Here is a 21,476-nt window from a genome sequence, read left to right as displayed (position 1 = left end):
AAACAGATCTATATTTAGATAAGAACTATATTTTAAAAAAGTTTTCCTTTGAAAAAAGTTCTACTTTAAAAAAGTTCTACTTTGAGAAAAATTCTACTTTTAGAAAAGTTTTACTTTTAGAAAAGTTATACTTTGAGAAAATTTCTACTTTTCGAAAAGTACTATTTTTAAAAAAGTTTTTGTTTTAGTAAAATTTTACTTTCAGAAAAGTTCCAATTTCAGAAAAGTTTAACTTTAAAATAGATCTACTTTAAGAAAAGTTCTACTTTTAAAAAAATCTAATTTTTAGAAAAGTTCTATGTTTAGAAAAGTTTTACTTTAAGAAAAGTTCTACTTTGAGAAAAATTCTACTTTTTGAGAAATTCTAGTTTTAGAGAAGTACTGCTTAAAAAAAGATCTACTTTTATAAAAATTCTGCTTTAAAAAAGATCTACTTTTAGAAAAGTTCTAATTTTAGAAAAGTTCTCTATTTAGAAAAGTTTTAGGCCTACTTTTCGAAAAATTCTACTTTTTGAAAATTTCATCTTTTACAAAAGTATTACTTTTAGAAAAGTACTACTTTTGGAAAAGTACTACTTTTAGAAAAGTACTACTTTAAAAACAGATCTTATTTTATAAAAGATCTACTTTTAGAAAAGTTCTTCTTTTAGAAAACTTTTACTTTTAGAAAAGTTCTACTTTTAGAAAAGTTGTATTTAGAAAACTTCTACTTTTAAAAAAATTCTACTTTTAGAAAAAGTTTTACTTTAAGAAAAGTCTATGTTTAGAAAAGTTTTACTTTTAGAAAAGTTCTATTTTAACAAAGTTTTAGACAAAGAAAAGTTCAACTTTAAAAAAGATCTATTTTTATAAAAGTACTACTTTTAGAAAAGTTCTACTTTAAATAATATGGCAAAACTTTAGTGCCATTTTTCGGACTTCATAAATTAAAAATTTTTTCAAACATATTTTGTAAAGTAATAACTAAAAGTAAAAAATTTTGCTAAATTTTTGTTAAATTTGTAAATGTAATTTTAAAAGAAAAAACTAAATGTAAAATTAAAAGTCTATTTTTAAAAGTTAATTTAAAAAGCAAAAGCTAAATGTTAAAGTAAAAATTAAATGTAAAAACCATTGGCTATTGTTATGAGATAAATGTTTAACTAAGACAACATGTCCTCTCCGACTTAAGACAAGTCTTTGTCTGAAACTTTTTCATGTAACAGACAAAGAAATGTCTTAAGTTTTCCTTATTTTTATTACATTGCCTCCTTATATTTGTTATACATTTATTTTATCCCTTTTCAATTCACAGCATAAACGTCCAAACGTTTATATTTCCTTTCATAATTTTCTAAAAAATTTTCTGTTTTAATGGTATGGGTGACATAAAAAATTTCAGACACAGCCTTATCTTAAGTCGCAGAGCGTATGTGGAGGGTTGCACATTTTGAGAATTTTTTTTCTTTTTAACTTAGCATTTCTTTAAAAAACTTAAACCTTAGCGTAAAGCAATTATCAAGTTTACTTCAAATCCAAGAATCTTTCATTTAAAAAATACTTCAGACAAAGCAACGTCTTAAGATTTTATCTATTTTTACGAAAGCGCTATTACCATGTAATTTTGGGGATTATGCAAATTTTTACTAACTAAGAATTTTTTAATTAAATGCAATTCCTTATGAAGATTCGCATTTAATTTAAAAAAATCTAAATTAACTCAAAATAGTACCGAAGTAGAAAAAATAATGTGGCTAAACAAGGAAAATCTTTGTTTTTTTGTAATTTAAGTTTTATTTAATAAAGAATAACACAACTTATTCCTTTTTTAGTAAAGCAATCTTTATTGTTGGTTTTTTTAAAGCCAAAAAAGAAATTTAAAAAATTCAGACAAAGCATTTTCAGAAGAATTACCTTGTTGTTTCGATTCGTTCGTTCGGTTAACGGTTCTTTATGGGAACCCAAAACCGGCACTTTTTCATAATACAAATATTTTCAAAATATTTATATATAAATCAAAACAATTATATAAATAAAGATGTAAGATTAAAACTGGTAAAAAGTATTATATAAAGAATTACGATTTTCACGAAATTGTGACTTGTCTGAGTCATGGCTACAAAAACATAGGTCGAAACAATATTTATCCTTAATAAAGGTATACTTAAATGGGATGTGAACCATGATCCTCTTCATCATCAATCAGCGCTATAGATCTTATTGCAATTCAAAAGTAGTCAAGAGTATAGGATTAGTCAAGCATAAAACAATTTCTAGTTCGGCTATAGGCCACAGTGGTGCGCATTGGCGTAAGCTGCGCACGATATTTGGCTATGTCGTGTACTTTTGAATTGCAATAAGATCTATAACCACTACATTAGTTCTTGTATACCATGGGAAACTATTTTGAAACGGAATTGATTGTTGTGTGTCATTGTTTTTTGCGTGAAAAATTTTTTAATCGCGATATTTGGTCGTTACCAAACCTAGGCTTCATATAGCCTTCCCCCACACATAGATGATAACGAAAAACGATGTTGTTGAAAGTTGGACTTGAACCACTTTTCTTTAAGTAACATAGCCAGAGCTATAGCCATTATATCGACAGCAGTTTACCTTAAGCAACCTTTTCATAAGTGCAATGTCCTCCGGCGGTAAATTTGGTTTTCACGCATAGCCTCCGGCGGTTTGCACGACAGAGGTTCACGCATGGCCTCTGGCGGTATATTTGCAGGATAGAGAAATCCCGTACACACCTTTACATGACCTTGACATGGCAAGTCTCTGTAAAAATCAAAACGAGGGAAGCTATTGTGGAAAGTGGAATTTAGACCTAAGGTGGAAAAGTTGTAGTCACAACCGCCAGATGTCACCAGTCGTTAAGCAATTATTTTAGCAGTTTTTCATTTTTTACGGGAGTACTAATTAAGTAAATGTATTTCTTTTCTGGTCGCACCGCATATTTTTAGTCTAATTGTTAAGACGAAAAAGTCCGAAATCTGTCGTAAAACGCCCGAGTTATGTAGTGTTACAGACAGACAGACAGACAAAGTGACATGGTTTTATTTTGCCCTTCAGGCTCGCAAAAAAACGAGCAAGCGCTTAAATAACGCTACTTAATGTGCGTCGCTCTAAATTATTATTATTATTTTATTTAATGCGAAGAAAAACTACTGCGGCTGACTGCAGCGAATGGTCAGACGAGTAACGCGAGCCCGTCCGTTTTTTCAGTGCTTGTCGCTGGTCTGTCCGCTATTTAGCGCTGTCGCCCGTCCGCTGTTTTCGACGGCTCTTTAATATAAGCGAAAAATAATCCATTCAAATGTTTTGCGCTAGATCTAGCGCTTTCTAAGCGCGCGTGGCGCTAGCGATTTGTTTGTGATAAACTTGCGCACGATGCGCTAAATATATATTTAGCGCAATTTATTTCATTGTATTATTTACGAAACGCGCAAGCGCTTCGTTAATTTAAATAAACGGTTGTGACAGGGAAAACGATTGCGGCGACTGGACAAGTAGCGGACACGCGTCCATAATTTTCGCGCTTGCCTCGAGTCCGTTTATAACTTACAAAAACGCAAGCTTTAAAATGAATGTTTAGCGCTTCTTGCGCCATTTGAGCGTATTATTTTATCATATATTTAAAAAAGCGCAAGCGCTTAGATAACGCTACTTAACGCGAATTGTTCTAAATTTATTTTTTTATTTAATGCAAAGGAAAATGACTGCGCTGAGTCGCTGACTGGTCAGACGAGTAATGCGAAGCCTTCCGCTATTTCCGCTGGTCCTTCCGGTGTTTTCGGCTGATCATTACGCGAAAAATAATTCATTCAAATGTTTCGCGCTAGATTTATCGCTACCGAAGCGATCGTGAGACTAGCTATGTGTTTGCGATAAACTTGTGCGCGATGCGCTCAATTTAGCGCTATTTATTTCATTGTATTATTTAGGAATTGGGCAAGCAGTTCGTTAATTATAATAAAATGTTGCGAAAGGGAAAACGATTGCGTCGAATGGAAGAGACAGGACGAGAAGCGCGCGCCAATAGGCTACATGATATTAGCGCTTGCTGCGAGTCCGTTCGTTATCTTATAGCGCTAATCGTCGCCCTTCACTGTTTTAGACGACTCGCTGGGCCAAAAATTTTAAATTGTCTCGCTGAATCTAGCGCTATCCAAGCGCGCATTGCGCTAATAATTAACTTAAGATTAAGTAGGGCGCAATGCTTCAAATTTCACGAATATAACGAATGATTTACAATAAAATCAACTCAGAGAACCCTTCCCTATACCTCAAAGTTTTCCACTTCAAAATTTGTCGAAATTTCTAATGCCTATGGGGGCGACAGTGCAAGTGTGTAGTAAAAAGTACAAATTTTGAAGTGGAAAACTTTAGGGTATAGGGAAGGGTTCTCTGAGTTGATTTTGTCGTAAATCATTCTTTATATTCGTATAGAGTGAAGAATTCTGCATCTTTTGGCACCAAGAAAAAAATTTTAGCTTTACTTTTAGTATTTTTTGTAAATTTTTGAAAACGCCGTATTTAACACGGCGCATATGGGGGAAAATGGGTGTACCTAATAAACTGAACGATACCGTAGCGCCGTGGGGGTTAATCCTACGACAACTTCATGTGTAGAAAAAATGTAGATCATCATTAGATCTACTCAGGGCCAAAAGGAAAAAAATCTAGCCCAAGCGGTTCAAGAGTTATTGCATTTTTTCTAGGACACGTAGTGCCATAAGAATGCACTGAAAATAGGGGGGTGTACCTAATAGTTTGGTGGGTACTGTATAAGGAGGCAATGTAATAAAAATAAGGAAAACTTAAGACATGTCTTTGTCTGTTACATGAAAAAGTTTCAGACAAAGACTTGTCTTAAGTCGGAGAGGACATGTTGAAAATTCGACATAATTTTTAAAATATCATAACGACATGGTTTTGATGTAACGTTTTCCAAAATAAATTCTTGAAATGCAATATTGAAATGAAATTGATATATTAATATTGACATAATATTTCAAATAAGAAAATAACTTACTATTGACATGCTTTTTGTTATATCATTTTCCGAATAAAAAATATAGACACGTACTTTACAAATTTTGTTCACATCGTATTTCTTTTACAATTTATGCTATGAAACGGACATTTAAATGATGTACTATTTTTTATATAACATTTTCAAATAGAAAATGGACATCTTAATAAATAAATTAATGCTATTGTTTAACATCATTTTTGAAATATGAAACGCACACATTAATCTTCCACTGCTTTTACCAATAAACTATATATATTTTTTTAACTGCCCAAATAAAATTGAAAGGATAGATTACATGAAACTGACGTGCAGTGAACCAAAATTCTGTATTAATCATAAAATTTTTTAAGTATGTCTTTGTTTAGGGGAAAATAGTTACCGAAAGCAAACCCTATCTCAGAGATAACAATTTTAAGACAATTAGTTGCTGGGAATTATAAAAAAAGGGTTCAAAAATGAAATCATAGAGGTTGTGAAGAAGTGGAAAAAAAACAAGGCTTTTTTCGTAATTTAAGGAAACACATTTCACAACATCACTGCAATCAGCAATTGGCATAATAATGTTATCTCCTTCTTCATCCTGTTCATGTGTGTCACAGACGAAGATTTTTAGAAGATGGGCCTTCATTGGGAATTCATATAAATTAATGAAATTTCCGCGTTCGTCTTTTAAGCAATATTCTTTGAAAGAAAGAAATTCTTTTGTCTTTCCCTCTATCTTCAGGACCCGACATTTATTACTAATCACAAAAGAGTCAGCTGGCCTTGCTTTAATTGATTCAAAATGAAATGCATATGGACCATAATGATGTTTTGTAACATCACCCTCAACGAAATTGTCAAAATTATCAATTTCGGACAAACGTTTTTTTAATTGAGCTAATGGCCTTCTGGTTCCACGCAACAGAACCTTCAATCGTCCAAGAAAATTTTCAAATGGAAATGCACTAAAACAATCCAAAGGTCCTTTTAACATTCTACATTCATTTGCCAAGTGACTAAGAGTGTGGACGTTATAAATTAGTTGGTATCGTCCGTAAAGAACACCGAATTGATAAGAAAAATATTTTAAACATTCATCGGCATAATTAATCTGACTTTCTGTGGACGAAGGTGAACAAAGAATTCTAATTGCTGCGTGGAAATGTAAGAAATGTTCATACTGCTCCTCAGGAAGAACGCCTTTCAACACTAATGGTCCAGTGTATAACAGAAATGTTCGAAACTCGACAGCTTTCCAATCTTCTAAATCATTCAAACTTCGCCCTTTTCGCTGAAATTCCTCTGGAAGTCGCTTACTGCAGGTCGTTATTCGCTCGTTTATAATTTTCTGTGAAGAAGAAGAAAGACGAAAAACGCGATCCTTTGCTTGTTTGTTGGAACGACTTGTTTTCCGAGGCCTCCTATCTGTTGCCTTTCCTTTTTCCCCTCGCCAGAGTAGTAATAATTTTTTCATAACGCCTAGGCACACTAAATGCATGTAGTCCAAAGGAAAACCTATATAATAGTAAAAATAAATATTGATATTATTTTGCAATATATAATATAACCATAGCTATAGCAAAAAATGTATAAATTATGAATTTTCTATACTTTTAAACTAGAATATCATATAAAAATCAGCCAATGTCATTAAATGGATTGAATATTACGAAATGTTAAAGTGCACGTGAATTACTATGTTTAAAAAATGTACAGTACATACAGTTTGATTCTGATATATTGTTACGCACGGGATGGTTAAGCTTACACTTGTGGTGGAGTCACATAAGAAACATCAATCTCTCTGCTGACTCCCTTTTCACAAGAGCCAGCACGAAGAGATAGACTGTTACTGTTGGTGACTATCTAAGTGTTTATTGTTTCACCAACAGTACTAACTACACCAAGAGCACAGGAAAAAAGGCAAGCACTAAAAGAGAACCGAAGCTACAGATGTACACAACTGAACTGAACTTCAAAGGCCAAAACAAGGTTGAAAACAGGGGAAGGCGAGGTCAATATAAAAGAAGGCCGATCAAGGTTAGGTTAATTTTAGTAGTGAATGCTACTACCACCAGAGGGCTAAACAACAAGCCAAAACAGTCGTTACATTTACCCTCCCCTCGAAGAAAGATCGTCCCGATCAAAATAAGAGCAAATAAGGTGAGAAGAATCAGAAACGCCACCAAAAGAGAAAACCAAAGAAGATACCAATCAGAATAAAAAAAAACAAAATAATTTCCGGCATTCGAAACTGAAACAAAGAAATACAAATGTTAGTAAGCATTTAACACCATCAGATAAGGAAAAAACTAGAAAAGAAGACATTATTGTGTAGTCGACCGAAGTTGACTGCGATCACGAAGTCGATGGCCTCCAATTACTGTTGAAGAAGGTCTTTCATCGGTAACTAACATTTTACTACCAACAATACCTTTTGACCGCGGCTTGTGAGCTTCCTGGGACCGAACCCGAGTGCGAGTTAACAGCTCAGATCCAGAATCTGCAGTTACTCCACTCTGTTCTCGTCGTCCCGTCTGTCGAGTAGTCCCTGTGCCAGCAGGGGTACCCATCACGACTTTTGGAGCTGGCTCTCCGCACGTGCGTAGCACAGACTTTTTTGCATCACCAAGCGAAATCTTCGTCTCCACAAATCGTTTTAATTTAGAAACGTGTACACAATCTCGCTTCTTTTTTGAGCCATAGAGCGGTTCAATTACGTAGTTCAGAGAATTTATCCGTCTCACAATTTTAAAAGGTCCATGATATCGAAAGAGCAACTTCTCTGCTCGGCCCTTTTTCCGTAAAGGTCGATAGACCAACACCGGATCACCAACGTTGTATACTTTTTCCGTACGTTCCCGATTGTAATGTTTTTCCTGTCGAGTATGGGCCACCAACATTCGTCGCTTGACAATTTCATGAAGATTGCTAAAGCGGGACCGAATTTTTTCAACATTGGGAATCATAGCAGTGTGAGATTTTGAATTTGGATCACTTCCAAGGGCAACATCAAGCGGAAGCATCGCTTCTCGACCATAAAGAGCAAAGAAGGGAGTCATACCAGACGTTTCATGTCGACTAGTATTGTAAGCAAAAGCCACATAGTCCACGTACTCGTCCCAATCTGTATGATAGGTGTTCACATACATGGCCAACATTTGAGCGAAGGTATGATTAAACCGCTCAACCTGCCCATTACATTGTGGGTGGTAGGCTGTAGTTGACAAGTGATTGGTTTCAAACGCTTGGAGAAGTTTTTCCATAAAATCAGCTTTGAAACATTTGCCTCTATCTGAAATTAAGAAGGAAGGAGCCCCATGTTGCAGTACAACCCTTTTGACGAAGAAGTCAACAACTTCCTCAGTGGTGGCTCTGGGTATCGCTTTTACGATGACCCATTTTGTAAAGTAGTCAACTGCAATAATGACATACTTATTGTTTGTCATAGATTTAGGAAAAGGTCCAATCAAGTCGACCCCAATTCGTTCAAAAGGTTTTCTAGAATTGATAGAAGTCAAAAGGCCTGCGGGTCTCTCAAGGGATCGCTTTTTCATCTGACAATCAACACACGATCGGACGTGTTGGATTACATGTTTGGTCATTTTTGGCCAATAGTATCGACGGCGGATCTTATCTACAGTACGTTTTATCCCCAAATGACCGGCAGTTGTAGCTTCGTGACAATTTACCAAAACTTCTTTAACCAACGAAGGGGGTACGCATAGACAGGAGTGTGCTTCTCCATCCCGAACCACTTGACGAAACAAAACTCCTCCCTTTAATTCAAACTTACGGACACGTCGACGCGTTTGACGAGAAGGACATTTCTCCAACAATCCCATACAAATCTGGCCCCACCACTTCGAATCTTTTTGGGCCTGCGCTATGTCGATACTGGGGAGTGGTAAGGAGAGAAGCATGGGAATATCATTTTCCTTTTCAGAAGGTTCTACCGGTTGTCGAGATAACGCATCAGCATCATGATGGCTCTTCCCACTACGATGGACTATTTCGAGATCTAAGTCTTGCAGTTGTAGGCTCCAACGAGCCAAACGGCCCGCCAGATTCTTCTTTTTTAAAAGCCAACAAAGGGCATGGTGATCAGTTACAATGCGCACCCTAGCACCCCAAATGTAAGTCTTAAATTTTTCCGTCGCCCAAACCAAGGCTAAACACTCTTTTTCAGAAACCGAGTAATTTAGTTCGGCGGAACTCAATAAACGACTCACATAAGAGATCACCCTCTCCCCCTCTTTATGTTGCTGTACTAGGATGGCTCCGATGCCATAGCCACTGGCGTCAGTGTGGATTTCAAATGGGAGTTGGTAATTCGGATGGGACAGAATAGGAGGAGTTAAGAGTTTTTCTTTTAGGGCGTCAAAGCTTCGTTGTTCATCCTCCCCCCACTGAAAAGGTTGATCATGTTTTGTAAGTGTTGTCAACGGACGGGCCAGGATCGCAAATCCTTTTATGAAACGTCGATAGTAGCTACACAACCCAATGAAACTTTGAAGTTGTTTTACTGAAATGGGAACTGGGAAACGTTGAACGGCCGCCACTTTCGCGGGATCTGGAGCGATTCCCCCCGCACTGACGATGTATCCCAGGACTCGTAATTCGGTAGCAAGAAACTTGCATTTCGTCAATTTCAATTTTAAATTAGCGGACAGAAGACATTTCAATACGGCCTCCAGCCGAACCAGATGTTCATCAATGGTTTTGGAGAAAATGACAATATCGTCAAGATAAACAAGGCATGAATTCCATTTGAGTCCAGCCAATAGCACGTCCATCATACGCTGAAAGGTACTTGGAGCATTGGTCAGACCAAAAGGCATAACTTTAAATTGATATAAACCATCTGCAGTAACAAAAGCAGTCTTAGGTCTATCTTCGGGATTCATCTCAACTTGCCAATAGCCACTTTGCATATCGAGAATTGTAAAATAGTGAGAGCCATCCAAACGGCTCAACGCATCTTCAATACGTGGCAAGGGATAAACATCCTTTGTGGTGACCCTATTCAATTTGCGGTAATCGACGCAAAAACGCCAAGTACCATCAGGCTTTTTTACTAAAACAACGGGAGCTGCCCATGGACTAGTAGACGGCTCGATGACGTCATCATTCAACATTTCCCCCACCTGACCTTGTATTAGGTGTCTTTGTTTATACGCACTCGGGTAGGGAGCTTGATGGACTGGTGGATGGGTCCCCGTATGAATTTGATGCTGGACCAAATTAGAACATCCCAAATCGTGAGTTGATAGGGCAAAACATTTGTAATAACGCTCGAGTAAAGCTCGAACGGCAGCGCGATCTTTTGGGGATAAATTCTTATTAATTACAGCATCAAAGTCAAATTCTTTCCCCAGATGGACTGGATTTTCAACATCGATTACAGGGGCAGTTATAGGAACGACAGTCCCTAATATAATGCATTTTGGGACCCACTGTTTCTTATTCGAGAAATTAACCAAGGGAACGTAAATTTTTTTGAGAGGGTCAGTCTCGACTGGGATTATTAATCGACCAAATGATATCCCCTTATCCCCCATGGCTTTAGCGGAAGGCTCAAGTAGTCTAGTATGTGGAATCGGCATAGGGGGCATGTCTACAGCTACCGAAATCATAGAATAAGCCGGAATGCAACGTGACTTTCGATTACGAACCTTTCCCACTTCCAAAGGGGCTTCTACTACATTCAAATCATCCCTTCCCAATTCCATGTTTGCTTCGTTTGCCTGGTAGTCGATTCGGATTTTTTGTAATTGTCGTAAGGCATCGTTCCCCAGCAGTAAATCAAATCCATTAATGTGCATAACAACAGGTTGAATGACAATTTGCCTATCATCTACCATTATTGGAAGGTTTACACAAGACTCAGGATAAACTTTTTGGCCATCCGCCAATAATAAGAAACGACCCTCCCATTTATGTGATTCTAATTGTAGTCGGTTGCGTAATTCAGGGGAAATAACGGAAACTCCCGCGCCAGTGTCTACTATAGACTCCACCTCCACTTCATGGCATACTACTTTTTTAAGAACCAAATCATGTCGAAACGTTAACGGAACGGTGAGGGCAAACATGGCGCGGTCTTTTTCCTTCCCCTGGGCCGAACCTAGTTTTTTGGAACAGAGTCGATAGTGGGTTTAAGTGGTTGTTGATGTGAACGCCCTTGGTTCCCACAATTTTTTGCTATATGGCCCGGGGTGTTGCATTGATAACAAATGGGACGCCCATCTTCCGTTCGTCTGCGCTTCCCAAAATTTCCACCATTAAATCGATTCCCCGAACTATTTTCACCTCCAAATGACCTTTTCTGCTGATTACTCACTCCATTTCTCTTTAATTCGGTCCGGACTGCCTTTCCCACGCCTTCCAACAATTCCCCAAATCCCTTCTCCTGAATTTCCTTGAAATCATCTCGCAATTCCCTCTTGTATTTGGTCAACTCCCCCCTTAAGTCTTTTTCTAGTTTGGAGGTCAATTGTTTCTCGAAATTCTCTAATTGATTCGTAAGTTGGGTTTGGGTAATAAATTTACTCTGCCCATCTGTTACAGGGGAGGAATGAGCGGAAGTCCCAGGAGAGGTAACTAGGAATTGGTTAACAGGTTTCTCAGTTTCGGGGGGCACCCAATCGTTGGAATTGGCGACCCAAGTTGCCTGATGATGCAACTGTACTAACTGCACAAATGCAGCAGTATTAGGGTTCGCGAAATCAATAGAGGGGTAAACTTTTTCAACAAGAGTTGGCTTCATTCCCCGAATCAAATGGTCCAATTTTACTCCCTCTGTCATTCTAGGATCCACCCGATTACAAAGATTTAATTTGTCAAAGCAATACATAACCGGGGATTCATCAATTCCTTGTTTCCGGTTACGCAATTGAGACGCCACCCCCGAATCATAAGCCGGATGTTTAAATGCAGCCCGAATTACTTGAGAAAATTGGGGGAAAGTTGCCGGTTGGGGTTGGAGATTCCGGTACCAATTTTTTGCGAACCCCGTCAAAGCCCACCTTACTTGACGTAAACTCTCTTCTGGGGACCACAAATTAAAATCTGCAGTATCCTGGTATTCTTCCAACCAAGCTACAACGTCGTCTTGGGGTTTCCCTTCGAAAGTTGGGGGGTCTTTCGCACGCCTTTGAATTTGTACAACAGGGGCAGGAGGGGGTGCTACAGCCTCCTGTGCTCGACGACGAGCAGCAGCCATTTCAAAATCAACAACAATAAGTCAAGTGAGAAAAGGGGACTACACAATAGCTTAACCCTTCTACGACCAAGCAACAGATAAAAGGATAATCAGCCAAAGATAAATTTACTCGCTCTCCAAATAGACCACCCAACCTAACTCAACACTGCCCAATTATGCTAAGGGGAAAGATGGAGCCAAACTTTAAACCAAACAACACAGACTAAACCGTCGGAGGCGAAGCCCCTCACCTAAATTTAAAATCTGTTCAATTACAGGACACCACTTACCAGCCTTTGGGTCTGGTTCGCTTCTCACAATTCAAAACAATTCATCAACATCCAAGTTGAGACCCAAAAGCAACAAATCTTCGACAAAAATCTAGAATAAGAGCAGAAAAGAATTATTAAGTGGATTTTAAAGGAATTTATAAGATTAAATAGCTCCGTTCGCAACACAATGTCGTTAATGCGAGAGTAGGAAAAAACGTTAAACGACTTGGCTCCCACGTCACACCAACGTATAGGTGTCTCAACGTTAACTCAAACTTGCCACAATGAAACTCTTCCCAAATCCAAGATAAACCTACGAAATAAAAGGAGATAGATAAATTTGTCCCTTTCAACAATTTGGAACGATACGTGACCGATCGAATACTGAAGATGAACCACGCGATGTAACATAAACATTGACCACGAGACGCCTCAATTTCCAACACGAAATTGCTCAAAAATTTTTTTTTACACCGATTCAAAAGTTAAGTTGTTTCACCATAAGTTGTTTCACCAACAAGTGTAGCTACCCTGCATCTCCACCAAATGTTACGCACGGGATGGTTAAGCTTACACTTGTGGTGGAGTCACACAAGAAACATCAATCTCTCTGCTGACTCCCTTTTCACAAGAGCCAGCACGAAGAGATAGACTGTTACTGTTGGTGACTATCTAAGTGTTTATTGTTTCACCAACAGTACTAACTACACCAAGAGCACAGGAAAAAAGGCAAGCACTAAAAGAGAACCGAAGCTACAGATGAACACAACTGAACTGAACTTCAAAGGCCAAAACAAGGTTGAAAACAGGGGAAGGCGAGGTCAATATAAAAGAAGGCCGATCAAGGTTAGGTTAATTTTAGTAGTGAATGCTACTACCACCAGAGGGCTAAACAACAAGCCAAAACAGTCGTTACAATATAAGTATTACCATGTATCATATCGATGTTTAATTCAGTGAATGAACTTGTTCCCTGATGATGTTGTTTATTCCTTGTCTGTCGGAACGACATATTACTTCTTAAATCAGAATTGGTAGCTGGAAATGTCATTGAACCTCCTACTTTCTCTCCTTTTTGAACACAACGCTCGCATCCATAAAATACACCGTGACCAACACATTTTTTTACAAAACTTCTTGCTGACGCGTCACAAACGACACAATTTAATTTTACGGTGAATGATCTTCCGTCTACTTTTAAAATTCCGTTTTCCAATTTTTTCATTTCCTCGACGAATGGACTCAAGAATTCATTTAAATTAGGTGGTTTGGAATGTCCGTAGTAAATGCTGATCACGAAAGGTTTAGTGTCAGTGATGTTTGTGATTCTTCCGAGAATAGGCCACATCACGTTTGATTTAGATGACCGATACAGCGGAACGCCATCGATGTTGATGATCAACTGTAGGAAATGAACATCATCACTCACACCGTGTCTAATTTTTTTTTAAATTCCATTTATCAATCCTAAGTGTTCGAAGTTGCTGTCGCTTTTTTCGGTTGTGGTTCCAAGAAGAGTTCTATAATCTTTGGGTACGTCATGGCCAAGTGATAATAACAAACGCAAAATGTCGTTGGTTGCAGTATGCGTTAAATTGTTTTTCAAGGAAATACGAGCCACATTTCCTCTTAATTCATTATTCATTTTGATGACATAATTATTGGAGAATTCCATTGAAGAAGCGCTTGCGTCGTCATTGCTGCGCTCAAAATAGTCTTCATCATTCATATATCGTACAAAAGAACCGGATTCATCTATGTAATTAGAAATTTAAATAAATATCAATTTCATGTCCATTTAATTTCAAAAATATATATACTGCAAGGGAAATTGCTTTATAAAAAAGAAATGAATTGTGTCACTTGTTTTCCTACCTTGAATTTGACTCGGCATTTCACTGCTTTCACTTCCATCGTCGTCGTTGTCACTTGTTTCGTCTGAAGATGTATGATAGTCTTGGAACTTTTCAAGATGTATTCTTTCACGTCCGATGAAAACATCTTCTTGAACTTCGGGACGTTCAATGTATTCTTCAAGACCTTCTGGAGTTTCATCATGTGACAGAGAATTATTTTCACAAACGTCTTCTGTGTCCGCTGTAACAGAATTATCACTGCTTTGGGAGCTTATTGTGTTATCAATGAGATGTTTTTCGTCTTCCATTTTAAACCGTTTCATTTCCTTGGTCACTAATCTTCGCAAAGTTCTTTTTGAATAATCCTTATTCATGTTAAAACGACACTTGTTTTCTTGATAGTTAATAGAGAATTCACGAGTTATAATTTCAGAAAACAGCTACTGAGCTCGTCTAATAGAGATGGGAAATTGCTTATTATTTTTTTGAGCAGTATACATACCTCGAATACCAATAGATGGCGCAGAAACATAAATTGGACATTCATTTTAAGTTTTCGCTTTTAAAACTTATTTTTAAGAAATTCAAAATATAATTTGATAAATAAATTATTTGTTATTTATGAAGTATAAGTTGAAAAACATTATTTTACAATAACCAAGTATAATAATTAAATCAAAAATATCTTATTTTATCATAATTATACATGGCAACGTTGTCAACAAAAGACAAACAAAGGCTTATTTCAGTGACAAAAGAGATAGACGCCATTGTACCAATTTTCGAGTGTTTCAGTTAGAGAGATATTATAGACGCCATTGTACTAATTTTATATTGTTTAAGTCAAGAAAGAGAAAGACGCAATTGTACTCATTTTCATTGTTAACGTCAAAAGGAAAGATGAGTAGTAATAAGGGGAAAGCACTGAAACAACAGAAAACCGTTGCTAAAATCACAGTCAGAGGAGGTGCACGAGCTAATAGTTCACAAAATCGCGTAGAAAATTCTTCTCCTAAAGCTGGTGGTTCTTCTGATGGTCACACAACTTCGCTTAGACAATCGAGCCGGCCAAGAAAAAGAAAGGCCGTTTTCGGGGAGGATAATGACACAATAATAGCTTCAAAACCTAAATCTGTTACTCGTGTTACAAAAGTTAACAAACCTGATACCCCTGAACTAGGTCAGTAAAAGTGAATAATGAAACTGTAAAACAATGACTAATTTTATTACATTTTTGAAGGTGTATTTGAAGATATCACAGCCTCTCAAGTTGTTTCTGTTCTTGGAGATCCTCTTCTTACTAGTACCCAGAAAGTCCATGAAGAGTTACGTGCTGATGAACATGATCAAGATGCTCAGCCTCTTGGAACGGAAAGTGATTTGGAAGATCCAAGCTACAATGGAGTCAACGATAACAGTTCAGGTAGCTCTGATACAGAGAAGTATGAAGAAACCAGGAACGAAGAAAACTTGTCAGGTTAATTTCCCTTTGTTGAATGTTATGTCTTCAACGCTTCACTACAACTTTTTTTTGGTTCATAGATGACAATAACTCATCCGGATCTGATGAAGATGATTATGTTGTACACAGCCAAAGGAAATTGACCAAGGAGGGAGATAAAGGAAGAATCAAGGCAGCTCCTGCTAACATGAATACTTTCAACGAGAGTTTGCTTACTGATAAGTCTGTGTCACGTCCTCAGATTGTACTGTAAGTTAACAGTAATAACTGTGATTGATATAATGTTCTATTAATTGTTTAACGAAAAATTTGTTTGGTAGTAGCCCAGAAGCCATGCAAAGAAAATTTTTTGAGATGGACCTTAACTTACATACTTAAAGAACATTAAACTTACAATTTATTCATGGAATCATATCACTAATTGCAACTATTTTATCGTAATAGGAATGAAAACTTTGCTTAATGTTAGGAAAGTAGCATGTGATGAACCTGAAGACGATGATATTGTTCGCGATTCCAAATTTAAGTTGCCGTTAAACAATATTGCGGAATTAGAAAGGTTGGATAATTTATTGAAAATGGACCGTAAAGTCGTAAGAAAATTGGTAAATTAGTTTCTATTACATTGCAGATCTCTATATATATGTCATGAACAATGCACTTTTTTACAGAGCTAGAACTTGCATTTTGTGGCAAGGAAGGGAACTTCAACAAAACTGTGAGCAACACTTTGAAACACGTAATTGGCCCTGATTTATGGTCGTTTTACACATTTTGTGGGATAGAAAGCAAAGCTGGCGAAACCGTTGTTCGCAAGTTCAAAGGCCTTGACGTCTATCAATGCATCGAAAGTAATCATTTTTAGTTAATGTATAGGCATTTCAATCAAATTAAAAAAAATTAACTATTACTTTTCAGATGCGATCCGCAATAGATTTCCAAATGAGACCGTGACTGCTATACATGGGAAATGTATTGAAGTTTTCACCAAAACAAGGAATCAGATGAAGAAAGCCGCCAACAAATAAACAATTTAATAATTTATTTTAAATTGTTTAGTTATTGTATTTGTTGACACTTGAATTTCTTGCAAAATACAGATATTTCGGATTTAAAAAAAAAACATGTCTTTTGGATGTTTTATTGATATTAAAAAATATTTAAAATGAAACATTAAAACGATATCTAATTCATGCATTTTTATTGATATCAATGTCCTGCGGTTTAATTGACATCCATTTAAGGCAGTGTTTTGTATATCTTTGTTATAAACATAATTAGACGTGGTTTCAATTTCATACCGAGGTAATATATTCAAACTTCATTTTCATGTGACAAAATTGATGTTATTTTTTCATGTCCAAACGAACTTCGTTGGGCGGACAACATTGATGTCCAAACGATATTACTCTTTTCAATCTTTTTTTGTCTAAAAGTTGATGTCAAAAGTATTTCAACAGCACATCAAAACGACATGAAAATTGTTACCTGGGTATTTCCTTTATTTTCTTCTTTTTTCATCGCATTCAACAAGAAATATTCAAATAATTGCATTATTTCCTTTATTTTCTTCATTTTTTATCGCATTCAACAAGAAATATTCAAAAAATTGCATTATTTCCTTTATTTTCTTTATTTTTCATCCCATTCAACAAGAAACATTCAAAAAATTGCATTATTTCCTTTATTTTCTTCATTTTTTATCCCGAGAAGAATTTTTCCGTCCGGATTCGAATTTTTTATCCATCAAATCGCTGCGAAAAGCGTTTCGAATGTATACGAAAGAGCAGATAATAAACTGTAAAATGACGCTGTTGTTTCCGTTTTGAAACTGAATAAAAACTGTAAATCGGACCATTTAAATCCATTCTTCAATTGACACACAATTGCATTCCAAGTCCATCTTTAAATGCTTTATACATGAATTCAACAATGTGATCTAAAATTAATACGATAGAACTTACACTGAGGTGGAAAGCAGATTTGATAAAAATAAATCTCAAGATATTTATTGTTTTCCTTTAAATTATACAAAATGAAAACTTTGCCAAATTTCAATACAACATATCAAGAGTAGAACTGATAATATGCAATAAACCAGATAATTGGATAGTTGCCTAAAAATTTACGACAATTTGCAGGGATTGCTCGATATGTTGTTTTTGTTTGCAACGTCGAATGTCATTTCCAACTCGGTGATTGTGATCATCATCTTCTTCCGGATGCGCTGAATTTCGGTTTTCAAATTGGTTTCCGCATGGACAAGACGAGAGTTCAACTGGTTGATTTAGATATAGACATTTGCTTCTTTTCAAAATCGTTTGGGAGTGAATAAGTGACTCAAATGGAATTACTTTAGCGCTAAAGCTGATAAAATTACTTGATAGACTCGAGCTCTTCCTCCTTATCATGAAGTGTTCCATATCGAGATGAATTCGTTCATCTCAGCTGCAACTCCATGAGTGGAACGCGATATTCTTCACCGTTACGAGCCTGAATGTTATAAAAAAAAGAATTGTTAATCAAATGATCTAAATCATTTTATGTCAATATACGTACAGCCTCTGAATTTCTTTGTATGCCAACTCTTCACGTTCATTTTCTAGACGGCGATATTCAATTTCTAACTCATGGAATCTGCAGTTGAGTTCAGAGTACTGGCTCTTAAGCTCAGCGTTCTCATCTAGTAAAGGAAATATTGTTAAAAAATAACAAGTGAAACTCGGAAAATATGAACTTACCGCCCAATTTCTTGTTTTCACGGGTAAGCTGATCTTTTAGTTCGCAAGTTTTGTCCAGTTCGTGAGTCAAATGGGAAATCTGTCGCCTTGTTACGATTATCTTTCTTGGAAGCGTAGTAAAGGACAGCCAGCTCAATCACATCCAACTTGAATTTGAATTCAATGTTGATGAGCTCCAGTTGCTTGCGGCGGTGCTATTAGCCTGGATTAATCAAGTTTCATTTATAAAACTTCGCTTTTTTTGTGTTTTGATTAATTACCTTCTCCAAATCGATAATGCGAACGTCTACCTCACTCTGTAGACGTGACGTCCTCTTCTCCAAACCTGAGCATTTGGAAATCAAAGCGCTGATCTGTTTTTCAGTTATGTAACCTGGATGTGAAATTTGCGCCTAACAAACAGGAAATGAATCACGAACCGTTTTCATCAAATCGAAGGGGAAATTTATAAGTCAGACTACCTGATGTCTTCGATCTCTTCGGTGTGAAAAGTGCAGGCATGTTCGTAGGCCTACTTGGATGCGTTCTTTGTCTTCAAAGCGACGACGCAGATGTTCGAATTGATTTGGCTTGAGCTGAGTTGGTCTTCATATAGCTGATATTTTCGTAGCTGAATTTCAGCTATCGAACTTCCTTGCTTCAATTTTTTCCTGTTGACCAAATAAATTTATTGTGATCATTTTCCTTTAACAAATTGTAAATTAATCGTTGTCTAAAAGTATACAAACGAGTTTTGTGGCTGCTGATGTCGATAATATGCTGTTGAGCTCTTCCACTAAGATTGTGTACTCATGAAATTGCAAATCTAACTTTTCTACTTGCTTGGTGTACGTTTTAACTGGCCTGGAAAAATAAACAACGATTTAAGAATAATTATTCCATCCTGTTCAAGAATAATCTACAATGGGATCTTACCCTTTCTTTGTAGGCTGACTCAACTTGAGAAATAAGCTCGACTGCAGAGACAACAGAAGACAACAGCTCCTTCTGCAACTTTGACTTCTCTTTCTCAGCCCTGAATGAACTACTTGATGAATCTTTGCTGGGAGAATTATCAATTGGGCGTTTCTCAGCTCTGTTCTTGAGATTTAACTTCTTCGCCTAGATATTTTCAAAATAGAGAATTATTCTTCTCGTCGGATGTGTGACGTTCAGGCCAGCGACGTTCAGGCCAGCGACATTCAGGTCACTGGCCTGAACGGGAGACATTCAGGCCAGTGCCAGGGGACTTTCAGGCCAGTAAGATATAGCCAACCCCTTTGCCATAATAATAACTCTAGCCTTAAATGAATCACCCTCCTACACTAAAGAAAAAAGGCAGCGAATTTTATTGAAATAGTTTTTTTTTAAATTTTAGTTGAATGGCAAGTTAGGAAGTGTATCATGAACTTTTTAAACCATTACCTCCATTACTATAAAATACTTGAACTTTACAAACACACGACGGTTCTGTAATGTAAATCTTTATCTGACGGATTTTTTTATCCTCATCAAATTTACGTTCAATTTCGCATGTCAGTGAGAAATTTTAACTCGGGAACTCTTTCAGAGATAAGATGTCGTCTCAGATAAAATTTAAAAGCTTCATGTGAATTGAACATTGAAGAGCTCACTTACTACCTATTCTTCCAATCAACAACCCCAACGTTACTTTGTATCTATTTTTTTTTGTTTTTGTAACGATTTTCTTTTGTTTTTGGTATTTTCTGCTCAAAATTGTTTTGTTGGGACTTGTAAAGAAAAACTTCCCTAAATTTATGCTAAAACTGACTTCTTCTGACGACACGAAACTGACCCCTTCCCAACTTCTAAAAATATTTCTAAAACGCCAAAACACGGTATGTAGAGACTCAAGACTTTGAAAATGAAAATTTACCTACTGCCGCCACTGGCCTGAAAGGATCTGGATATTCAGGCCAGTGGCGGGGACTTTCAGGCCACTGGCCTGAATGTCGCTGGCCTGAATGTCACTGGCCTGAATGTCCGGGACCCTTCTCGTCTTGTCACATCAAAACGCTTTAACTAAAAATTACCGTTAACTTCTTCGCTACTGTATAGTGAATTATTCTTTCCAATGACTTATTCCTTGGCAATGTTAAGGTTATTTCTTTTATTACTCGGCTGAAAGAACAGAAGCAGAATTATATATAAAACATTTGTTCTCACAGAAAAAATAAACAATTCTTACCTTAGCTGAATGCTATCACTTCCAGAAGAAGCCAATCTTCCCAAACTTCTCGCAAGAAATAACCAGATAGCCAGTTCCATAAGCTCAACTACACAGGGGCTTCCGATATACCCAGATCCTCCAGTGAAAAACATCTTTTCAGTCAACACACCTATAATAATAAACATAATTGTATAAAAATATTTGTTCTAGCACAAAAACAATTCTTACCTTTCCAAATTAAGGAAAAAAACAGACGTCTACACCAAGTTTCTTAGAAATGAAAACATATCGTCTGCTTCACAAACATAATTATTGATTTGAAAACAAATGACAAACGACAGTCGTTTAGAACATTAAAAGAAACACAACTAACAAATTTACGAAGAAAACTTTCACCATGAAAATATGCTTGAATAGAATATAATCAAGGATTCTGACAGCTCTATCAATTGGCGACCACTCTGGTTGAACTGACAAACACTACAGCAGACGACTGTTGAAAATTGTCAAAACGTCAACAACAAGCACGCCGAATGGGTCTAATCAGCATATAGCTATAAAGCGCACTAAACCAAAAATATGAAAAAAAACAAATCACTGAAATCAGTTGACAGTTATATTCTTAAAAATAAATAAGAAGTTAACAAAGTTAGATTCAGTTATGAACATTGTTATCATTGTGGCTTATGAGGCGATGAGGCAAAAATATAAAACAAAAATAATTCTAAATCCTAAATGTACATATAGCTACGCCCTTTTTCTTTTT

General features: G+C 36.5%; 2 protein-coding genes and 1 long non-coding RNA gene across 5 annotated transcripts; 2 read left to right on the top strand and 1 right to left on the bottom strand.

Moving 5' to 3' along the window:
• The first annotated feature begins 15,108 nt into the window (after positions 1-15,108).
• Positions 15,109-16,052, top strand: LOC124347629. Its single transcript, XM_046798470.1, has 3 exons — positions 15,109-15,517; positions 15,578-15,814; positions 15,880-16,052. The coding sequence occupies exons 1-3, from the start codon at positions 15,238-15,240 to the stop codon at positions 16,050-16,052; spliced, it is 690 nt and encodes a 229-aa protein (XP_046654426.1). The 5' UTR covers positions 15,109-15,237.
• A 73-nt stretch (positions 16,053-16,125) lies between these two features.
• On the top strand, positions 16,126-16,868 carry LOC124339048. Its single transcript, XR_006918001.1, has 3 exons — positions 16,126-16,404; positions 16,471-16,650; positions 16,718-16,868. It is a non-coding gene; the product is annotated as an uncharacterized LOC124339048 (long non-coding RNA).
• Positions 16,869-17,949: 1,081 nt separating this feature from the next.
• LOC124320927 lies at positions 17,950-21,188 on the bottom strand. 3 transcript variants are annotated; one of them, XR_006914075.1, is made up of 11 exons: positions 20,939-21,188; positions 20,729-20,879; positions 20,574-20,661; positions 19,456-19,641; positions 19,269-19,383; positions 19,002-19,190; positions 18,801-18,932; positions 18,541-18,742; positions 18,359-18,482; positions 18,180-18,292; positions 17,950-18,106 (listed from the first exon to the last, which is right to left on the bottom strand). XR_006914075.1 is itself a non-coding variant. In XM_046783836.1 (5 exons), exons 2-5 carry the CDS (start codon positions 20,860-20,862, stop codon positions 19,375-19,377), a joined length of 417 nt encoding a protein of 138 aa, XP_046639792.1. In that variant the 5' UTR covers positions 20,863-20,879; positions 20,939-21,188; the 3' UTR covers positions 19,264-19,374. The 3 variants fall into 3 exon arrangements, 2 of the variants coding, with proteins under 2 accessions (XP_046639792.1, XP_046639791.1); XM_046783836.1 differs by lacking the exons at positions 17,950-18,106; positions 18,180-18,292; positions 18,359-18,482; ... (1 more) ...; positions 18,801-18,932; positions 19,002-19,190 and having other exon boundaries at positions 19,264-19,383; XM_046783835.1 differs by lacking the exons at positions 17,950-18,106; positions 18,180-18,292; positions 18,359-18,482; ... (1 more) ...; positions 18,801-18,932; positions 19,002-19,190 and having other exon boundaries at positions 19,268-19,383; positions 21,107-21,163.
• Between the last annotated feature and the right edge of the window lie 288 nt (positions 21,189-21,476).

Source organism: Daphnia pulicaria, chromosome 1 (genome assembly GCF_021234035.1).
Source record: "Daphnia pulicaria isolate SC F1-1A chromosome 1, SC_F0-13Bv2, whole genome shotgun sequence".
Classification (NCBI taxonomy): domain Eukaryota; kingdom Metazoa; phylum Arthropoda; class Branchiopoda; order Diplostraca; family Daphniidae; genus Daphnia; species Daphnia pulicaria.
This window is presented reverse-complemented; position numbering and strand designations above follow the sequence as displayed.

What these genes read in the sequence shown, in the direction of transcription:
- LOC124347629 (XM_046798470.1), top strand. Translation starts at nt 15,238, where the DNA reads ATGAGTAGTAATAAGGGGAAAGCACTGAAACAACAGAAAACCGTTGCT. An exon ending in ACCTGATACCCCTGAACTAG is followed by an intron (nt 15,518 to 15,577) that starts GTCAGTAAAAGT and finishes ACATTTTTGAAG; the next exon opens with GTGTATTTGAAGATATCACA. An exon ending in GAACGAAGAAAACTTGTCAG is followed by an intron (nt 15,815 to 15,879) that starts GTTAATTTCCCT and finishes TTTGGTTCATAG; the next exon opens with ATGACAATAACTCATCCGGA.
- LOC124320927 (XM_046783836.1), bottom strand. Translation starts at nt 20,862, where the DNA reads ATGTTTTTCACTGGAGGATCTGGGTATATCGGAAGCCCCTGTGTAGTT. An exon ending in AGTGATAGCATTCAGCTAAG is followed by an intron (nt 20,662 to 20,728) that starts GTAAGAATTGTT and finishes CTGTTCTTTCAG; the next exon opens with CCGAGTAATAAAAGAAATAA. An exon ending in CAGTAGCGAAGAAGTTAACG is followed by an intron (nt 19,642 to 20,573) that starts GTAATTTTTAGT and finishes GAAAATATCTAG; the next exon opens with GCGAAGAAGTTAAATCTCAA.